This window comes from Manis pentadactyla, chromosome 10, assembly GCF_030020395.1.
Source record: "Manis pentadactyla isolate mManPen7 chromosome 10, mManPen7.hap1, whole genome shotgun sequence".
NCBI lineage: Eukaryota > Metazoa > Chordata > Mammalia > Pholidota > Manidae > Manis > Manis pentadactyla.
The window spans coordinates 99,791,643-99,814,626 of record NC_080028.1 but is presented as its reverse complement, the minus strand read 5'-3'; the positions used below and the strand labels follow the sequence as shown (position 1 = coordinate 99,814,626).

Sequence of the window (22,984 nt, the reverse complement as noted above, 5' to 3'; positions counted from 1 at the left end):
TACCCCTCCTTTAAGTTTTTCCTTCCAGCTCTTGTCATTACTCTCTTTTTTCTGTCAGCTTTGACTCCACCTCGTGATAACTTAAAAAAGTTAGGTCTGATCAAGTAATCTGTTATTTGGTAGTATAAATTTTTTGCTTGAGCTTCTTTCCTCCCCCAGATTATAGTCTTATAAAAAAGGGCATGTTCTCTTTCCTCACTGTAATATGGAATGTATACTATGTTTATTTCTTTGAATAAGGAATCAGGCAGGTGAAAAATCTTTCTTGGCCATCCATTCATGGATAATTTATATGTACTTATTTTTAAATATGTATGCCTAGGTCACATCCCCATATACTCTGCAAGTACTCTTAAGATGCCCATATGATTTAGGTTGAGAGCAGCTTCTCTGATTTCTATTTAGGGGCTTGAAGGAAAAAGAGTCCTACTTTCTAAGAAGCAGGTTTTGGTTAAGAAATGAGAGCAGGGCCACATGAGCAGAGCCATCTCATACAATGTTCATGCTCCCATGTGAGGCTGAGGCACTTTATGCTAAAATAATTGTGTGGGGAGAAATTATTTTCAACTTTAAGGGAAAATGGAGCTAATTGAGGTGAGAAAGGATTTTGAAGAGCTCTTTTTTTTTTTTTTTTTTTAAAGCGTGGAAATTTCCTGAAAGGTTTTGAGTAGAGCAAGGCTGGAAGTCAAGCAAACTGAGTAAAACCACAGGGGCAGAGGTGAAAAGTGGGTGAAAGTGTGCTAGGCACAGTCAGTATAAGCCAGCAATGTCTTGGACTGTTGTCTGTCTCTTGCAGCTTGATAGGAAACGGCCTGGTGTGAAGTCCTGATCCACTTCCTCCTTAAAAAAGCCCCTCCTTGAACATGGCAGGTGACACTTCTTGTCAAATAGATAGCTTGGTTTTCCTCGAGCAGCCATTATTTTTAGTAGACTAGTATAATCTTAATTTGGAATCACACTGAGAATCCAGGTGGTGAAAAGTATTCTTTTTCAGATTTTTTCTCTCATTTTTATTTGTTGATATTTTGGCAGTGGACTTAGGAAAACTGGAGATTTTGGAGTACAAGATTGATATGGTTTCATTTGATGTGGGTGATAACAAGTACAGGGCTCACATTCATCTAAAATTTTTAAGATAATAAAAAATAAAGATCACTATTTTAGGAGCAGGTTGAGGAATCTGATTATTACCATTTGTTTCTAAGTGGGACTCAGGAATAGAGTAGTCTGTTCACAGTCAGAATTAGGTAACAGTGGTATGTTGAAAACAAGACTAAGGAAATTGCTAGGAGGTTGACAATGGGAAAAATAACTGCTAAACTTTCTGAGCATGCATTTTGTTCTGAAGTGCTTTATATTTATTGATTTATGTAATCCCACAACAGCCCTAAAGTAGGCATCACTGCATCTTCCTGGTGCATGACCCTGAGCCAGAAGGCATTTAAGTAACTTGCCATAGGTCCTCTAGCCAGAGTTCGTGCTATGTGTTCAAATAGGAAGAAAGAGAACATGGTAGGATGAGTTCATTTTAAATCATAACACCATTAGCATGTATAAGAAATCTAAACCGTTGAAAAGATGGCATGCTCTGTGATCTGTTTTGTCCTACCTGTTGGGCATCCATGTTCCTGGGACTCCTTCCAAGTGAAACACAGCTAGAGCCTTGGTTACAGGACTGTTATGCTAAACATGAGGAGATTCAGTGCAAGTTTATTGGCACTACTGTGCAGGTTTTGGAAAAAAAGCAAAATCATTTGGAAGGCTCTAGACTAGGCAAAATACTACCATAGCAACCTCAGGAAAAGGCAATTATGCCTTAGATCGTAATCGTTCTCTCACAACTCAATATGAAATGTCATGGTATAAGGTGCTGATCCACCTCCTCCAAAAACATCCCCCTGTGGACATCTGAGGACCCTCCTTGTCCAGCAGCACCCTCACAGCCCTACTGGTTTACCCCATTTTCTGTAGTCCTTCATGCCAACCTTGTCAGTCATCAACATCCTTTGTCTTCTATTACGCTGTTTATACTTTATCTTCTATGCCCAGATTTAAACAAAATCTTAAAAAGTAGCAAAGATCATAGGTGCTTATGATTTTGTTAGGGTACATTTTTCTTTTCTCACCACTGGAGATTGTGTATGTGCATGTGCTTGTGTGTGTTTGTTCCAAACCCAAAGAGTTAGGAACTTGGAATTATTTTTATCTGTCCATGAAGCTAACACCTATGCCATAATGATGTGCTTGTTTATGTCACATTCTGTATCTTATGTTGGAAGATCTACAAAATGTTAATTTTACCTCTTTTTTAGAAGAAGTCTGGAAAGTTGATGATCTGATACAGAGAATCCAGGAAAATGAAGACAGAGATTCAAAGCAAATTGTATCCATCAACCACAAAACCCTGACTGAAGAGAGAGGTAAAGTTCTTGGTAAGACCTTTAATGTGGAAACAAACCCTGTTCCTTCAAGAAAAATGTCCTATAAATGTGACTCATGTGAAAAGAGTTTAAAATCTATCTCAGAATATATTAGTAGTGACGGAAGCTATGCAAGAATGAAACCTGATGAATGTAGTGCATGTGGGAAATCCCTTCTCCATGTTAAGCTTGAGAAAACTCATCCAGGAGATAAATCTTGTGAGTTTAATCAAGATCGAGAAGCTTATACACTCAATGAAGAAAGTATTTATCAAAACATTCATATTTTGGAGAAACCCTTTGAATATACTGAATGTCAGAAAGCCTTTCCAAAGGATGCAGCTTTTGTTAGTCATATGGAAGAAAAGCCCTATAAGTGGAATGAATCTGAAATAGCCTTTCTCCAAATGTCAAATCTCAGTGTACACCAGAGATCTCATATGGAAATGAAGCCCTATGAATGCAATGCTTGTGGGAAATCCTTCTGTAAAAAGTCCAAATTTATTATACATCAGAGGACCCATACAGGAGAGAAACCTTATGAATGTAATCAGTGTGGGAAATCCTTCTGCCAGAAGGGAACTCTCACTGTACATCAGAGAACACACACAGGGGAGAAGCCCTATGAATGTAATGAATGTGGGAAAACCTTCTACCAGAAGTTACACCTCATTCAACACCAGAGAACTCACTCAGGAGAGAAGCCCTATGAATGTAGTTACTGTGGCAAGTCCTTTTGCCAGAAGACACACCTCACACAACACCAGAGAACACATTCAGGAGAGAGACCCTACGTTTGTCATGACTGTGGAAAAACATTCTCCCAGAAGTCAGCACTTAATGACCATCAGAAAATTCACACAGGTGTGAAACTCTATAAGTGTAATGAGTGTGGGAAGTGCTTCTGCCGCAAATCTACTCTGACTACTCATCAGAGGACTCACACAGGAGAGAAGCCCTATGAGTGTAATGAATGCGGGAAATTCTTTTCACGGTTGTCATATCTTACTGTACATTACAGAACTCATTCAGGAGAGAAGCCCTATGAATGTAATGAATGTGGGAAAACCTTCTACCTGAATTCTGCCCTCATGAGACATCAGAGAGTACACACAGGAGAGAAACCTTACGAGTGCAATGAATGTGGAAAGTTATTCTCCCAGTTGTCGTACCTCACAATACATCATAGAACTCATTCAGGAGTGAAGCCCTATGAATGTAACGAATGTGGGAAAACCTTCTACCAGAATTCAGCCCTTTGTAGACATCGGAGGATACATAAAGGAGAAAAGCCCTATGAATGTTATATATGTGGAAAGTTCTTCTCTCAGATGTCGTACCTCACTATACATCATAGAATTCATTCAGGAGAGAAACCCTATGAATGCAACGAATGTGGGAAAACCTTCTGCCAGAATTCAGCCCTCAATAGACATCAGAGAACGCACACAGGAGAAAAAGCCTATGAGTGCTATGAATGTGGCAAGTTCTTTTCCCAGATGTCGTATCTCACTATACACCATCGAATCCATTCAGGAGAGAAACCCTTTGAGTGTAACGAGTGTGGAAAAGCCTTTTCTCGGATGTCATACCTCACTGTACACTACAGAACTCATTCAGGAGAGAAGCCCTATGAATGTAATGAATGTGGGAAGAAATTCTACCACAAATCAGCCTTCAATAGCCATCAGAGAATTCATAGGAGAGGGAATATGAATGTACTTGATGGGGGAAGGCTTCTCTGAAGAGACCTTGTTTGGTCAGAGAACTCTTTTAGTGTAAAGAGTAAGAAGAAACTACCATTTTAAGTCAGAATTGACAGGTGAATGTGGACAAGCCTTTGTGCATTAGACTTGAAATCTGAAAGTTCACAGGGTAGAAACCACAATTTAAACAAGACCATGTGACTTGTTGGATAACATACTCTATAAGAGTAAAGATTTATATTTAGAATGTACATATATGTTTTGCCATGGCTTCAAACTATCCTACTTATCAGGGAATTTATACCAAGGGGAAATCTTTCCATTTAAAGAATGTGGAAAATACACTCTTTATGAAATTAGTAATATTAAAAGTTATGTTTCTGATATAATACAAAACTTCTTGTAAAAAATACAGAAGACAGTTGTGAACAAATATATTCAGTGTAAGTAGAGACTGTAAAATAATAATAATTAAGATGGCAACATAGCAACCTTACATTCATGTGAGTGGATCTTGAGAATGTAGGACTTAGGATTTTGAGGATTTTTTGGTTTGTTTGCTTTTTAGGATGCTACATTACTGGGACTGTATGTTTAGTTTGAATCACATGTGAAAAGGCATTGTACCTTTATTAGAATAATTTGTAAGACGTATGGTAAGATTATCCATTTAAAATACCACTGTGTATTTTAATATGCATTGTCATTGGACTAATAGGCATAAAGTATGCTGCATTTTGTACTCTTCCCCAGTGTTTATAAATGTATTTGATCATGTTAATGAACTAAATCTTCCATAAAGAAGTTAATGTTTTTATGTTTTCAACTGTGTCTGAACCAGGAAAAGATAGAAATCTATTCATAAAATAGAAAACTGCATAGGTAACTTTAAATTGTTAATAATGCCTAACATCTGCAGTAGTGAGAAACAGTTGTAGTACTCATTGGACTCTATACAGTTTTAAAATGTACTTAAAATATTCCCATTTTTATGATATTTTAGTCCTTTTATTTGGATTTAAGTTTAAGTGTGCACAGCCTGCATACCATGTAACTTGGAAATTATCTGCATTTTCATAGGATATTGTTGTTAAAGTGAGTTCTACTCCTACCTAGTCCTGAGTGAATTAACACATTCACAGGGGTTTGTGGCAGATGTTGAGTGACCATCCTGGCCACTTGCTCCTTACTTACTGTTTTCTGGCAGAGTTTGGGTATCTATTCTTCCTAATGGAACACGGGATAAATCCTGATTAGTTTCAACCAATATTGATAATCCCTTTTCACTGCCAGCAATTGGTATGGAGTGGTTATAAGACTCTATTCTGGACAGATGAAGGAGATATTTGACAGGTTATTTCTGAAAAAGATTTCCTTAAGGATTCAAGGAATCAAACAAGATATAGTATGGGGTCTTTTACTGAACATTTCTTCCTCTGGATGTAATGCTTGGTTATGTCTCTCAACAAAGAATTGTAACTTAAGCATGGTAGAGGAAAAAGATGGGAAGGACCTGGAACACGGATGATGTTATTGCACCGAACTAACCAGTGGTGTAGGCGCTCCACCTCTGGACTGTTTTCTTTGGTGAAAGATGAAATGTATTTTTAAGCCAGTTGATTTAGGTTGCTCACTTAGTGATAACTGAAGATACAAAGTTACACTTCTGTAGGAATTACGCAGTTGAGAAGTGGACTTTATACCACATCAAAAATAAGTTATTTACTTCGATTTCTTTTTTTCTACAGATTTTGTTGTGAACAGTTTTAAGCATTAGAAATTATCTTGGAATAGATATGTATAGTTCCTTGAATTGTTAATTACTGACCTAAGAACCTTTGGAACCTGATATGTCAAGTATACCTTCCTTTTTATAATGCATGGCATAAACTTTGTTTAGATTAATTTATATTATTCATGAGTCATTGCTGCAATGTTAGTTGACAGTATTTGGTAGGAGGTAAGGAACTACTTTTGTTTGCTTTCCAATGATTAGCCTGATAACCTATATTATTTGAATTCACCCCTTATCACTGAGCTGAAATGTCCTATTTTCATGTATTTGAGTCAACTTAATGATGCCTGTTTTTGTGGCTCAGCACTGTTGTTCCTCCATAATCTAGATCTTCTAGTGAGTATGCTACATCACAAGAATTAAAAGTCTGGTAGGTTATAGAGTTTTGTGTAGGAACTATATATTCATAGGTATTTGTAGAAATGATATCTACAAAGGTTTCCCACACTAGTGTGTTCATAATAGCTTAAATATACAGTATGTATTTTAAGTAAAATATTTGAAAAGTTTAAATGGTTTACCATGTTTTCTTTCTCCATGGAGTGCTTGCACATAAAAGGGCCTAGTACGCATAAGTGGTCCTACACTGCCTCTTCAATACGTAGTAATGTAATTTGTTTTCAGAGATGTCAGTGTTTTCTTATTACTACGTCTCTAAAATTAGGATCAATAGCATGTTCTACTTTAACTCGCATTTTTTCCATTCTTCCGTAGAGGTACTTAAAATAATGGTTTGTCTTAGATTTGGTGGAATGCAGTACTGAAGTTTTTAACTATCCCTGGCAAGCTTGTAAGGCGCACAGGCCTGAGTTGTGCAGCACTGGGGGCACTGGCTCAGTTTACCTGGCAGGCAGCAGGGACTGAAAGCGGAATTGGGGCAGAGCAGGAGTGCTTGCTTTTTATCACAGTGACCTCACAATGTGGACTGTGAGCAGATTAAGAACTCAGAGGGATTTTCAAGGCCTGGGCAGGAGATTGGCCCTTCCTGGCAGGTGGAGGTGTGAGATTCTCATAACTTTTTAATCATTTTAGGGTTATGGAAGTGGTGGTTCATTTATTGTTGCCATGCCTTCAAATAGGTGAAAATGCACATGTGGTGGTAACACCAGGGTTCTGAGACCAGAGTCCTTCACTTTGCTCCATCTCAATATGCCTGGCTGGGCTGTCACACTCCCCAAAGCAGTTTGTATAATGAACCAAGTGATTGCAGCCCAAATAGTTGCCAGCTTACAGAATGCCTGTCATTAAACACAAGGAAATTTTTTTTTTTCATCCCAGAGATAACTACACCCATAAATGGCTTTTCTCTGCCTTGAATCTAAAATCTGTGATCCTGCCAAATTGATGAACTAGTATGGGCTGTTGACCTACTTCCATAGCCCAAATTGAGATGCCACAGGAGTAAGAGCAGCTCCTGGGTACAGGGCGCTAGATTGGGTGGGGAAGCTCTGCAGCTGGATGGCCAGGTGTGGCTCTCTGGGGGGGGTATTGCCAGAGACAGCAGAGAGCCAGGTGCTGAAGAAAGCCTCTGGATTATAATATTTTTTTACACTATGCTTTTGTTCTCCATGGTAGTGACACAAGCACAGTATTGCCACCATGGCACATCATGAGACAGGAGAGAAGGAGCATTGACAATGACAGTTTGGGTTCCATTAGGGCAGCACTTTGGTCCAAGCTGAGATGAGGGGGACACACCAGACACAAAGTGTCAGCGTGGTGTCCTCTCCCACTCTAAAGCCAGGGCTAATAAGCAGGCATGCTTTTCTGGGTGGAAGTACTTTTGGTGATGATGTGGAGTGCCCAGGAGAGAGGGATCAGTCAGGAAGGGGGTTCATCCCAGTTAGGGGATGGTTTTTTCTTTTTAATTTTTATTAAGGTATGATTGATATACACTCTTATGAAGGTTTCCCATGAAAACACAATGTGGTTACTACATTCACCCACATCATCAAGTCCCCACCCATACCCCAATGCAGTCACTGTCCGTCAGTGCAGCAAGTTGCCAGAGATCCACTATGTGCCTTCTCTGTGCTACACTGTTCTCCCCGTGATCCCCCACACCATGTGTACTAAACACAATACCACTCAGTCCCCTTCTCCCGCCCTCCCCACCCACCTTCCCACACCCCTCCCCTTTGGTAACCACTAGTTCATTCTTAGGGTCTCTGAGTCTGCTACCATTTTGTTCCTTCAGTTTTGCTTCATTGTTATACTCCACAAATGAGGGAAATCATTTGGCATTTGTCTTTCTCTGCCTGGCTTATTTCACTGAGCATAATGTCCTCCAGCTCCATTCATGTTGTTGCAAATGATAGGATTTGCTTTTTCTTATGGCCGAATAGCATTCCATTGTATATATGTACCACATCTTCTTTATCCATTCATCTACAGATGAACACTTAAGTTGCTTCCATATCTTGGCTATTGTAAAAAGTGCTGCAATGAACATAGGGGTGCATATGTCTTTTTGAATCTGAGAACTTATATTCTTTGGGTAAATTCCAAGGAGTGGGATTCCGGGGTCAAATGGTATTTCTATTTTTAGTTTTTTGAGGAACCTCCATATTGCTTTCCATAATGGTTGAACTAGCTTACATTCCCACCAGCAGTGTAGGAGGGTTACCCTTTCCCCGCATCCTCACCAACATTTGTTGTTCATAGTCTTTTCAATGCTGGCCATCCTGACTGGTGTGAGGTGATATCTCATTGTGGTTTTAATTTGCATTTCTCTGATGATTAGTGATGTGGAGCATCTTTTCATGTGTCTGTTGGCCATCTGAATTTCTTCTTTGTAGAACCATCTCTTCATATCCTCTGCACATTTGTTAATCGGGTTATTTGCTTTTTGGGTGCTGAGGTGTGTAAGTTCTTTATACATTTTGGATGTTAACCCCTTGTCGGATATGTCATTTACAAATATATTCTCCCATACTGTAGGATGCCTTTTTGTTTTGTTGATGTCCTTTGCCGTACAAAAACTTTTTAGTTTGATGTAGTCCCATGAGTTCATTTTTGCTTTTGTTTCCCTTTCTCAAGGAGATGGGTTCAGGAAGAAGTCGCTTATGCTTATATTCAGGAGATGTTTGCCTATGTTGTCTTCTAAGAGTTTTATGGTTTCATGACTTACATTCAAGTCTTTAATCCATTTTGAGTTTACTTTTGTGTATGGGGTTAAAAAATAATCCAGTTTCATTCTCTTGCATGTAGCTGTCCAGTTTTGCCAATACCAGCTGTTGAAGAGGCTGTCATTTCCCCACTGTATGTCCATAGCTACTTTATCATATATTAATTGACCATATATGTTTGGGTTTATATCAGGGCTCTCTAGTCTGTTCCATTGGTCTATGGGTCTGTTCTTGTGCCAGTACCAGATTGTCTTGATTACTGTGGCTTTGTAGTAGAGTTTCAAGTTGGGGAGTGTAATTCCCCCTGCTTTATTCTTCCTTCTCAGGATTGCTCTGGCTATTCGAGGTCTTTTGTGGTTCCATATGAATTTTAGGATGATTTTCTCTTGTTCCTTGAAGAATGCTGTTGGTATTTTGATAGGAATTGCATTGAATCTATAGATTGCTTTAGGCAGGATGGCCATTTTGACAATATTAATTCTTCCTATCCATGAGCACGGGATGGGTTTCCATTTATTGGTATCTTCTTTCATTTCTCTCATGAGTGTCTTGTAGTTTTCAGAGTATAGGTCTTTCACTTCCTTGGTTAGGTTTATTCCTAGGTATTTTATTCTTTTTGATGCAATTGTTAATGGAATTGTTTTCCTGATTTTTCTCTCTGCTAGTTCATTGTTAATGTATAGGAATGCCACAGATTTCTGTGTATTAATTTTTTATCCTGCAACTTAGCTGAATTCAGATATTAGATCTAGTAGTTTTGGAGTGAATTCTTTAGGGTTTTTTTGTACAATATCATGTCATCTGCAAACAGAGACAATTTAACTTCTTCCTTGGCAATCTGGATGCCTTTTATTTCTTTTGTTGTCTGATTGGGGATGTCTTTCTTTTGTACATCACACATCTCTACTAAAACACCCTCAGGAGGAGGAACTAGGGGTTTGTGGATACCTCAGTGAAAATGAATTCCAGAAAAAAAGACATTTGAGAAGTTTACTAAGAGCACATCATACCATGTACATAGCTGGCAAGCTTGATGGGATGTGGAAATCCAGATTTCAAAATTTTAATATCCTTGAAGAAAAATATATTGATAATATGAAGCAGAAAAAGATAGTTTATCCAAGAAAGGGGGAGGAGGTATTGGGCATAAAATAAATAATTCAATAGATGAGATTAAGAACAATTCATAAAGAAAAAAAAGCTATTAATGGGCTGTGTGGTAGTGGCAAATAATTGGCCCAGCACTCCAGAAAGAATGAGTGCAATGTGAAAAAAGACTGAGATGTAGAAGACAGTAGAGATAATATCCATATACTGGGATCCTCAAAGAAAAAGGGGCAAGATGGAAAGAAAATACACAATTAAAATTTTCACAAAATGAAAAAGGGAAATTGAAAGGTGCCTCTGTAATGCCAAAAGGAAAAATACAGAAGATCTCATCTAGAAAGGAAAATGTATTTAACCTAAAACAGGACCAATAACTAGACTACAAGGCTGTCCAGCAGAGTAATGAGAAAAGGGCAGGAGTCAAGGGCTGTGCACATGGCAGCATTTGACATTATTAGAAATGCAAGGCAAAACAAAGACACACCTTTACACACATCAGAATGGCAAGCATTACAGCCAGGTAGATACTGGTGAGGATGTCATGGTAATAGGTAATGTTTGTATACTGTGGAAGTGTGGATACAGCCATTCTGAGCAATTGACCTGGAAATATCTTAAAATTAATGTGAATGCCTTACCATGCAGTGGTACCCTAATCCGTTTATATACCCCAGAGAAATTCCATACACAAGAGTGTTATGGGGAATTCCATTGCAACACTTCTGAGCTTTCCTAGGTGAATGTCACTAAAAAAAGTAAGTAAAATGTGGGTCACACGGTGGCATGCTGTCCATTGGCCCCAAGTATATGCTATATTTGCATGTAGTACGTTTGATCAAATCTTTTAGATATGAATGAAAAAATTGGAATGAGGTTCTACGTAACTAAACCATATTTGTCTTCGTTAAAATTACACATCCACAACCCACCCATTAGTCAAAATGGTGCCAGACCCCCAGACTACTCGACCTAAGATGGCGACCGTTAAGTTTTGATTTCCCGAGATTAGGTTCAGCTTCCCAGTCATAACACAAAAAACTTTGACACAGACCAATAAAGTTCCGCCAGCTCACCCCAATGAATCCATAACCAATCAGCTCGTGCCAAGTGCCTTAATAGGATATATAAGCCAAAGCTCCCCAGCCTGCATGGCTGCTCTCTCACTCTCACAGGCAGCCACCTCACCGCTGCTAATAAATCTCTTGGTTGGATATTCACTTCTCGGTGTGGTTGCCTCTTCCCCTAAGGAATCTGATGGTCTTTTATTGGTGCTGTGATTCGGATGGGGCTCCTCCACCAGGAGTGGGACACCCATCCGTTAGAGGATGAGACCGCTTGAGACTTCCCTGAGATAACAGCCAGCCTGCACCCATCTCGATCGCCTTCTTCACATCCACCATCGGCTTCGAGATTGGTGAGTTCCCCAATCCTGAATCCCTCAACCTGAAGGGCTGCAAAATGGGAAGCTGACTGTTGATCGTCTGGCACTTCCCAGGGCCACCTGTGAGCGAGGAAGACACCCCACTCAGACCTTTGTGGTTGCAGTGGTCCTTGAGGGATTCTCATCAGTCCAGGGGCTCGGCCGGCGGTAAGACCAGACCCTTTCCTATCCTCTCATTCAGCCTGGGTCTCACCTTTTCTCCTGCTCTCCAAAAACCCCAGTGCCAGGTGACCCAAGGCCCTCCGACCCCTCAGGGTCCCTGAGCTATTGGGACTCAGTGATGACTGAATCCCAAAGCCCAAGATCTCACCTGGTATTTGATCTGAGCAGGGTCACCCCTCTAGTCAACATATCAACACCCTTATATCCACATGGGGGGGTGTCTTCTCTGCCGGCCAACTCCCCACTAAGATGTCTTTTAGACAATTTAAATACTCTCAGCCTAACTCCAGATATTAGGCCAAAAAAACTCATCAAACTTTGTACCCAAGATTGGCCCACTTACCCATTAGATAACCAAAATAAATGGCCCCCTCACAGATCCCTAGATCCCGCACTCCTGTGAGATCTTTACAACTATTGTGAGCGATCGAGAAAATGGGTAGAGACTCCTTATGTTCAGGCTTTCTCTCTCCTCCCATCTAATCCGTCCTTATGCACAAATTGTAACCCGAAACATGTCCTACTAGCATATTGACTCCCCTCAGCCATCCCTTCTTCCCAGACGGAGTTTGACCCAGTGGATGAGCCACCTCCCTACAGACGACAGGCTTCACAACCACCCCCCTCCTCCAATCCCAGTACCAGCCCCAGCACCAACTCCACTGGTACCAGTTCCTCCTACTCCCTCTACTCCTCCTACTCCCTCTGCTCCTCCCCCCACCTCCCATTCTTTCAGTCCTCCCACCACTTGCTCCCACACCCAATCTACTCACTTGCCAAAGGTTATAGCCCCTCTTCAGGAGGTGGCCAGAACTGAAGGAATAGTCCACGTCCATGTTCCCTTCTGTATGGCAGACCTCTTCCAAATTGAAAAGTGTCTAGTCTCCTATAACACCAATTCAGCCTCATACATCAAAGAATTTCAATATTTACTCCAGGCATACAGCGTAACATATGACATCTATATGATCTTTTCCAATACACTGCTCCCAGAAGAGCGCAGGCGAGTATGGGAAAAAGCTTGTACTGATGAAGTTCATCAAACTACCCCTGCCCATCCAATAGGGGCACAGGCTGTTCCAGACCAAGATCCTAACTGGGATTACAACACTCCTGGTGGACTGGTCCTCCAGGATCAATTCTCCATCTGCCTAGTCACGGGACTTAAACGAGCCACGCAAAAGGCAGTCAATTTTGAAAAGCTACAGGAAATCATTCAAGAAAAACATGAAAACCCCTCCACTTTTCTAGATAGACTGACTAAAGCCCTTCAGCAATACACCAATCTCAATCCAGAAAATCCAGATGGCCGACAACTCCTCATAACCTATTTCTTTTCCCAGAGTCACCCCAACATACGGGCTAAATTTAAAAAATTGGAGAGGGGGCTTCTTACTCCCCAAACGGAGGTTTTAGCCACAGCTTTTAAAGTCTATCACAATAGAGATGAAAAAGCCAAACAGCAAAAGTACCAGATGCTAGCGCAAGCCCTACAAAACCCCAGCCCATCCACTGTGACAGGGACAATAAGGACTTCCTCCACCAAAAATGCCTCCGGGACCCTGTTTTAAGTGTGGGATGGAAGGACATTAGGCCCGCGCATGCCCCAATCCCAGGCCACCATCAGGACCGTGTCCCAAGTGCCATTCCGGAGGTCACTGGGCAGTAAATTGCCCCGGCCCCGCAGGGTGGGGGCGGATCACTCCAACCCAAACCCAGACCTCTTAGGCCTGGTGTCAGATGACTGACAAGGCCTTGAGACTCCCCAACGAATGCCATCACCTTCCAGGAGCCCAAGGTAACCATTCTGGTGGATGGATGTCCCATTAACTTCCTCTTAGACACGAGTGCCATGGTCTCAGTATTGAGGGAGTTTTGGGGACCTACCTCTCCATCTAAATCCCGTATTTTTAGGGTAGGGGGCCAAACAATATTTCCAAAAAAGACCCCCATACTTTCCTGCTCATTCTCTGGTCACCCCTTCTCTCACACATTCCTAGTCATGTCCCAATGCCCTGTTCCCTTATTAGGACGAGACATATTATCAAAATTCCAAGCTTCCATTTCATTTAGCCTCACTCCTTCCCTTATCCTCATTCTTGCAGAAGCTATTGAGCCAACACCCAATCGAAGCCCTTCCAACCCCCCATCAGTGAACCCCAAGTCTGGGACACAACTACCCCCTCTTTAGCAAAATGCACGCCTGTTAAAATTCACCTCAAAGACCCCCTACACTTTCCTTGCCAACCCCAGTATCTCCTGCCCACCACTAGCCTTCTAGGGATTCAGCCAGTCACTGCAGATTTACATAAGAAGGGACTCATTAGGCCCACACATTCTCCCTATAATACCCCCATTTTAGCTGTAAAAAAGCCTAATGGCTCTTCCCGCTTAGTCCAAGATTTAAGACTCATAAATACTGCAGTCAAACCTATCCACCCACTAGTACCAAACCCATATACAATACTATCCTCCATACCCAACTCTTCCCTCTATTTTTCAGTTATTGATCTCAAAGATGCTTTCTTCACCATCCCTTTATCCCCCAAATCTCAGGACATCTTTGCTTTTACCTGGACTGACCCACACACACACACCAATCCCAACAATTCACTTGGACAGTACTCCCTCAGGGTTTCAGAGATAGCCCGCACATATTCGGACAAGCCCTAGCAAATGACCTTAAGGAGCTAACACTCCCTGAGTCCACACTCCTTCAATATGTTGATGATCTCCTTCTGTGCAGCCCCTCTCTTCAAGTCTCTGAAGCCGATACCATTACCCTTCTTAACTTTCTTTCAGAAAAAGGATACCGGGTCTCCCCACATAAAGTTCAGTTATCTCAACAAAGTCACATACTTACAAGTCCAACTATCACATGGCTCCAAGGCCATCACTCTAGACTGAAGAAAACTGATTCGAGAATTACCCACTCTAAAAACAAAGGAAAAAATACTCTTATTCCTAGGTCTAGCAGGGCACTTTTGAGCCTGGGTTCCCAACTTCTCCCTCCTAGCTGCTCCCCTTTACAGTTTAACAAAAGGAGACTCAAGGGAACCCCTACTCAACAGAGGAGTTGTCGCTACTCTGCCAAGACTCCTTTCTTAAAGCTCCAACAAGCTCTTCTCCAAGCTCCTGCCCTTCACTTACCAGACATACAACAACCTTTTACTCTATACGTACATGAAAACAAAGGACTGGCCTTAGGAGTCTTAGGACAAATGAAAGGCCCCACTTTCGCTCCTGTAGCCTATCTCTCCAAAAAGCTAGACCCTACAGTTCAAGGATGGGTTCCGTGTCTAAGAGCCTTGGCAGCGGCATATGTCCTAATCCAGGAGGCAAAAAAACTCACTTTTGGAGGCATGATCACAATCGTATCACCCCATCACTTAAAGGACCTCCTAACATATAAGGGCTTAAAGACCCTTCTTCCCTGCAGAATCATTTTGCTCCTCGTCTCCTTTCTACATGATTCTTCTATCACCTTTCAGGCCTGCTCACCCCTAAATCCTGCTACATTACTCCCCGTTACACAAGACCTGCCCTTCTATCACTGTATTGAAACCCTCAAAGACCTCCTCCCATGTCCCTCCCATATAAAAGAAGGACCCCTAGAAAATCTTACTCATGTTTGGTTCACTGATGGCAGTTCTTTTCTAATGAACAGGGAACAGCAGGCAGGATATGCCATTGTTTCCCTAACTGAAACCATTGAGGCAAAATCTCTACCACAAAACACAACCAACCAACTGGCCGAGCTCTTTGCAGTCAAGCATGCCTTCGAACTAGCCGCTGATTGCTCCCTGACACTTTACACTGATTCCAAGTATGCTTTCCACATCCTTCTTTCTCACTCATCAATCTGGAAAGATAGGGGACTATTAACTACCAAAGGCACCTCCATTACCAATTCTAAACTTATCACAGACCTCCTCCATTCCTCTCTCCTCCTTCTTGAGATAGGAATCATTCACTTCTGCTCACACCAATCCGACTCATCCCCAATAACAATAGGCAACTCTAAAGCAGACCAGGCCGCAAGACAGGCAGCTATGTCAGAAAACCCAACCATTGCTCTAGCCATTCCCTACTGCTCTTCCAACATTCCTGATAATTTTCCTCCCAAACATGACCTCTTTTCCTACATACACTCTCTATGTCACACCAGTCCACAAAATTTAAAAGTTTCTCAACACCTTCTTTCCTCTAACCGCCAAAGACCTCAAATACATCCAAGAGCTAACCACTGACTGTCATATCTGCCAAATATCTAATCCTAACACCCCTTTGAAACCCAGCTTTTTTCCAACTCATCAGGCTAGAGGACATATCCCCGGAGCAGACTGGCGGCTTGACTTTACTAACATGCCCAGAGTCTGAAAAAACACATATCTTCTGGTACTTGTGGACACATTCTTGGGATAGGTTGAGGCCTTCCCCACTTCAAACAAGAGGACTTCCACTGTTGTTTCTATTCTTCTCTCAGATATAATCCCGAGATTTGGAATGCCCACCTCATTTCAATCAGACAATGGCCCAGAATTTATTTCCCACATCACACAAAGAATTACAGGAGCCCTCAACATCTGATTGCACTTCCATATTCCTTATAATCCCAAATCGTCAGGAAAGTGAAATGAACCAATCGAACACTAAAAAACATTCTGACCAAACTCTGTCTCAAACTACATACTGATTGGATCAAACTTCTTCCTCTAGCTCTGTTTCATCTTTGAGTACTCCCCAAAAAACCTTCATTATTATCCCCTTTTGAGGTCATGTATGGTAGACCTCTGCTGCACCCCAGAATAACTCCTTCCCCTCACCTTCTCCCTGAACACTTTTCTTACCCCCTTCTTTCTTTCATTCTCTCCCAGCTCTGGAGACATCAAGAAGCCCTATTACCCGATCCCCTGAGGTCTCACATCTCTTTACCCCTGACTCCGAGTGACTGGGTATACTTCTCTCCTCCCTCCGCAGACTCCATTCCCTTGACCCCGAAATGGAAAGGACCTCTAAAAATCATTCTCTGCACCCCCACTGCTGCTCAATTAGAGTAGTTCCCTGGAAAATTAACCTCATGGATTCATATCTCCAGGTTGAAGCTGGCCAGACCTCCAGGAGACAGCTCAGGAGAAAAAGCCTCAAATCCAACTCCTCCACGCTTCACCTGCACCCCCTGCACAACAGACCCCCTAAAACTCTTGCCTCTCCTGCCTAAAGTTCCCCCCTCACCATTCTGAGGATGGATCTTAGCACCCCCACCTTATTCACTCTTACCCTCTGCTTCCTTACTCCCTTTGCCAATACATCATGTTTGGAGATTCAAGGTGAGAGAAACATACACAAAAAACCCCACAAAAAACACTGCCCTAGCAGCCACAGCTGATTGCCCCACAACAGGCTGTGCTTCCGCCATTACAATTTCCCTACACAACTCCGAGCCACTTGGCCCTATGTTCCACCTTCAACCAGACAAAAGAGTCCTGTTGCAACTGGTGGGTTGAAATTTATGGGGGCTCCCCCTACTGGGCGTGCAAAATACATGATACATACAATGGCACAGGAATGTTCAAATTTAACTCAAACACAAAAACCTTCACCTTAACAATTTCTAACCCATGGGATTCCCGATGGGCAACCAGAGTGACAGGAAAATTCTATTCCAATGGGTACTCATCTCACCCCTTCAGGGAGTTCAGCCTAAGCAGAGAGTATGTCTCCATTGCTACCCAACACTCCCAACTATCATCCAGCATACAATGCTCTGAGCAAATACTTGTTAGTCAGCTAGAAATCCCAGACCCTGTCTCTCCCCCCTCAGATCCCTCCTCATCCCCTTCACTCTACTCTTGGCTCCATATCATACAAAACACTCTTGCCTTCTTAAACCACACTACCCCGACCCTGAAGCCAACAAACTGTTTCTTTTGTGCCTCTTCAGCTCGGCCCTTATTAGCTGCAGTCCCTCTTAGCATCACAAATTATACCTTCTTGACCTCTTAGGAACCCCTATCAGCCCAATTACCAATGTTCCCTTATGGGAACCAGAAACAGACAATATCTCACTCCCCTTACATGCCTGCATTTTTCGAAACTCCCTTACTAATGTCTCTCTAGGGAGAGGCAATTGCACTTATAACCAAACCATCTCTACAACCTCCTATTCGCAACCAGGAGACTTCCTCTGGTGTAACGGCACTCTCTTAAACCAAATTCTACCCAATCAATCAGATCCTTGTTTTCTTGTCACTATTGTCCCTCAACTAACATTATACAGCAGGTCCAAAGTACAATGGTTGCTTCCTCACTCCAGAACCCGCTGAGCGGCCTTTCTTCCCATTATGGTCGGGATATCCCTCTCCGCATCTGTGGCAGGAATGGGCCTCTCAGGAGAAGCCTTAGGACACTCCCTATGGGCAGTAGATGACCTTAATGGCAAGCTAAAAACAGCTTTAGATTCCACTGCGGAATCCCTGTCCTGACTACAGAGACAAGTTACATCTCTAGCCCAAGTGACCCTTCAAAACCAGCGGGCCCCAGATCTTCTAACCACCGAAAAGGGAGGGACTTGCCTCTTCCTTAAAAAAGAATGCTGTTATTATGTCAATGAGTCAGGACTAGTGATAGAAAACGAACAGACTGGCCGATCTTGCAGAAAATCTAAAGGTACCCCACAAAGACTAGCATAATGGGACTCTTCCAGTCCCCTCTCCTCACTTGGCTCCTGCCTATCCTCAGTCCTTTACTCATAATCTTTCTTTTCTGCACCTTCCTGCCCTGCATAATTAAATTCATTCAAAACCAAATCAGCAAAATTTCTAACCAGACTTTCAACCAGCTCCTCCTTAGGGACTACTAGTTGCTGAAAGATGTGGATGAGACAAGTGCTGAAATTCCTTGAGGCGCTACAGGAAGATAGCTGGCTCCTTCCAGATATCCAACACACCAGTGATTGGTTCGAGGGACTGTTCAAAATCTGGATCCAGGGAACATTTCTTGAGTTCTCTGAGGAAGAAATCTTCACCTTTGGGGCCTGGGTATACGCCATTATGGGACTGATGGCCCCAAACCTTGTTACCTTGTCTGACCATAACTCTTCCCTTTTGCCCCCCCATCACCACCCCCTTCCAGCAGGAAGTAGCCAGAGAATTTGACAACATCCCCTCTCCCATACTAAATCAAAAAGGGAGGAATGTTAGTCAAAATGGTGCCCGACTCCCACACTCCTCGACCTAAGATGGTGACCGTTTTTTCGGTTTCCCAAGATTAGGTTCAGCTTCCCACTCATGAACAAAAAACTCTGTGACGCAGACCAATAAGGTCCCACCAGCTGACCCCAATGAATCCATAACCAATCAGCTCATGCCAAGTGCCTTAATAGGATATATAAGCCAAAGCTCCCCAGCCTGCATGGCTGCTCTCTCACTCTCACAGGCAGCCACCTCACCACCGCTAATAAATCTCTTCGTTGGATATTCACTTCTTGGTGTGGTTGTCTCTTCCCCTAAGGAATTTGACAATCTGTTAATCCCCACGTAGGTTAAAGTGTATGTGCTTGAAGTTGTGAACTGACTAGTATGCATGCCTATGGGGAAAGGAAGGGAATGGAATTGAAGCTTGGTATGAAGAGGAATCAGGTAAAGTGAGAATGGGACACATACAGAAACCAGCAGGGCTAACAAACACGTTCTGAAATGAGTAGTCTGAACCTCAGGACTCCTCCAGAAACACTAAAATGTACAGAAAAATTAAGATCCTAGTATTTTACTTTGTTCAGTTTACCTAGTTTTAAGGCTCAGGTGCCTAAATGGCGTCTGTACCTTTTTTGATATCTTCAACCCAAGCCAACTTTAGTAAAAAAAAAAACTTTAGTGGCTGCTTCACCCGTTGGGCATTCTGTACTTTTAAATGTCCCTCCTGTGATGAAAGTGTCTGCAGCACATTGTAGATTTCATTCAGTGTAAGACTGGGCTGCTCATCAACTGCAGTGCTGCCCTTTGTTTATAAGAGATGCTCCCTTCCCCTTGCGCTGCAGCAGGGCACACCACTGGGGATTTAACTTCCCCACCCTCAGCCAGGCAGGTCCCAGTGACTAAACTTTGGTCTGTGGGGTGGGAGGGGAAATAACTCATCTTTGGGTCACATTCTGAAAAGGAGACCATTGGTTCTTTGCTTCCTCTTTCCTCTTCTGTTGGGTGTGATAGAACCATGGTATTGCTGAGCTAGCTTCTACCCTGAGAACAAGGACAACACCTGGGAGCAGGGGTGGGCAACTTGAGGCTCTGTAGGCTGTCAGGCCTCTTGCAGCTGCTCAGCTCTGCCGCTGTGGTAGGAAAGCACCTCCACACATGTGCAGATGAGACTGACTGTGTTCCAGTAAACTTAGGGCTGGACACTAGCCTTTACATTTCATATAATTTTCATGTGCCATAAAATATTCTTATTAAAAAAAACAAAAATGTAAAAACCATTCTTGGCTGACAGGCTGTATAAAAAGGCAGTGGGCCCAATTTGACCTATGAACCATATTTTGCTGACTCCTTCTTTAGGGAATGGAAAAGTAACAAGATAAAGGGACCCTTGTCTCTTGTGAACCTCATGGGTCAGGACTGTCCTACTTCTCTGGGACCACCTGTTAGTTTGGAATTGTACATGAGATAACAGTCATCTTCGTTCAGCCACTTTACTTGGCAGCCAGCCCAACACTGATACAGAATTAACCGACCAAAAATGAACTTGTTATTTCTTCTAAAATGCAACATTCCTCCAAAACAGTAGCATAGAAATGAGACTAAATAAAAGAGTAAGTCATGGAAGAAGTAAAAGGCAGCAAAACCTTTGTAACAACATAAGAGCATTAGCAAAATCAAACGGAGCAATCCTAATAAAAAATAACAGTTTTAACCATTTGACCCAGGAATTCCACTCCTAGGAATATACCCTAAGAACACAGGAGCCCAATTTGAAAAAGACATATGCACCCCTATGTTTATCGCAGCACTAATTACAATAGCCAAGAAATGGAAGCAACCTAAGTGTCCATCAGTAGATGAATGGATAAAGATGTGGTCCGTATACACAATGGAATACTATTCAGCCATAAGAAGAAAACAAATCCTACCATTTGCAACAACATGGATGGGGCTAGAGGGTATATGCTCAGGGAAATAAGCCAGGCGGAGAAAGACAAGTATCAAATGACTTCACTCATCTATGGAGTATAAGAACAAAGAAAAAACTGAAGGAACAAAACAGAAGCAGACTCACAGAACCCAGGAATGAACAAACAGTTACCAAAGGGAAAGGGATTGGCGAGGATGAGTGGGGAGGGAGGGATAAGGGGGAAAAGGGGGCATTATGATTAGCAGACATAATGTAGGGGGTAGGGCATGGGGAAAGCAGTATAACAGAGAAGACAAGTAATGATTCTATAGCATCTTACTACACTGATGGACAGTGACTATAATGGGGTATGTGGTGGAGACTTGATAATAGGGGGAGTCTAGTAACCATAATGTTGCTCATGTAATTGTACATTAATGATACCAAAATTAAAAAAGTTTTAAAAAGTTCCCAATATGCAGTATTTTCATCTTTAGAAAAATGGGTGCCAAGCTCATTTCTAAATATTATTCTCCACTAAACTGAACCAGAACTCTTTAGAATAGCAGCTTATTCTAAAGCTAATTAGAAAAACTAAAAGTATAGAACATTGATTTGTACTAGTAAACAGGAAGGGCCCAAGAATTGACAGGAAGTGACTTCACCAAAAATGGCAGCATAGGGAAATCAAGGGCTCTTTTCCCCCAACTTGAACAACTAAGTAGCAGGCAACTATTGCAGAACTCTAGAAATCTAGTCCAAAGTTACAACCACCAGGGGAGGGATGGGGAAGGAGGCAGCAGCTTAGTGAGAGAGCTGACTTAACCAGCCCATCTGCCATCCCCACACCTGGGATTGGGGCCAAATGAAAGGCAGCTTGCACTCCAGAAGAGCTGCTGCGCTTGGGGGAGAATTACCTTAATCTCAGGACACTGTGGTTGTGGGTTTCACTTATGGGGCCATCATCTGTGAAACTGTTGCAAGGGCTTCCCTTTTGTTTCTTCTGCTCAGCAGCAGGCCTGCTGCCCAGATTGCTTGTGCCAGAGCACTTAAAGGCACACGTACTAGCTGCACACCCTGGGGCAGGAATGAGGCAAGGTGAGCTGTAGACATGTAGACATTCTGAGAAGCCCAGGAGGGAAGAGTTGAAAAAGGAGGTATGTGTGGAAATGAGGGCTTTCACAGCTCCTGTGTGGAGGAAGTCCAATGTGCCCAGGGTGGGGCACAGGCTCAGACCTGCCGAGTCTCTGTCCCACCTTGGACCAGCTCACAGGCTCAGCATGAGCTGAAGTGAAGGCTAATGCAGAATTGTAACCACCTGGGCTACACATTGAAGGAGTACCAGCCACACAACCAGTCTACAAAGACTGAGGAAGTAGTTTTCTCTTTTTATTTATTTATTTTTCTGTCTCCGTGTCTGAGGAAACTGGCAAAACACACCTGACTTCTGAGTTAATGGAACAAAGAATTCAGCGGCCACACATGACAAAGAATATGTACTTTAAAAATGTTGGAGAAGTCAACAAAGGAGCACACAACAATAACCCAAAACAAACAACAAGAGCCCTGGGGCAGAGGGCAGAATCTGATTCCCAGAGTTGTCACATTATTAAAATGTCCAGTTTTCAGCAAAAAAGTTACATACAAAACATGCAAAGAAAAAAGAAAATATGGCCCACTCACAGGAAAAGGAGATTTACAGAAGCCCTGCCCATGTGCTCCCTGTCTCTGGTCAGCGGGGAATACTCCCAGCCAGCCGAGTTAGGAGGGCACCGCTCATGTTGGGCAGGTGTTTGAGACCAAATTTAAACACAAATTCAATCAGAATCCCAAAAGGCTTTGGAGGGGAACCTGACGAATCCATTCTAAAGGTTGTCTCTAAGAATCACACAGGAAAAGTGTTTTGAAAAATAGGATGAAGTGGGACTTGCTCTTCAATATATAGAAAAGCATTACAAAACAAGAGCAATGAAAGCATCATCTTATTTAGCATAATTATAAAATAGCTCAATAAAACAACAAAAAAATGAGAGCACTTACAAGCTATGAGTCAGGACTCAGACTGCAAATAAGAGAAAGCCCAACATAACCAAGCTGCTCCAGTATCAAAGCGCACCAAT

General features: G+C 42.3%; 2 protein-coding genes across 10 annotated transcripts in view; one reads left to right on the top strand and one right to left on the bottom strand.

Moving 5' to 3' along the window:
* Positions 1-22,984, bottom strand: part of LOC118933652 (zinc finger protein 33B-like) — a 60,858-nt gene that overhangs the window by 4,374 nt on the left and 33,500 nt on the right. The gene's annotated exons all lie outside the window — the stretch shown is intronic.
* The window catches only part of ZNF12 (zinc finger protein 12), a 32,670-nt gene that overhangs the window by 8,370 nt on the left and 1,316 nt on the right, over positions 1-22,984 (top strand). For 3 of the 7 annotated variants that reach the window (XM_036928189.2, XM_057487398.1, XM_057487397.1), the window contains one exon: positions 2,313-6,434. In XM_036928189.2, the coding sequence (XP_036784084.2) occupies positions 2,313-4,165 (1,853 nt within the window). In that variant the 3' untranslated portion in view covers positions 4,166-6,434. Of the gene's footprint in view, positions 1-2,312; positions 6,435-22,984 lie in introns of those variants that run through there. The other 4 variants (XM_036928193.2, XM_057487399.1, XM_036928190.2 and 1 more) reach the window with 4 other exon arrangements.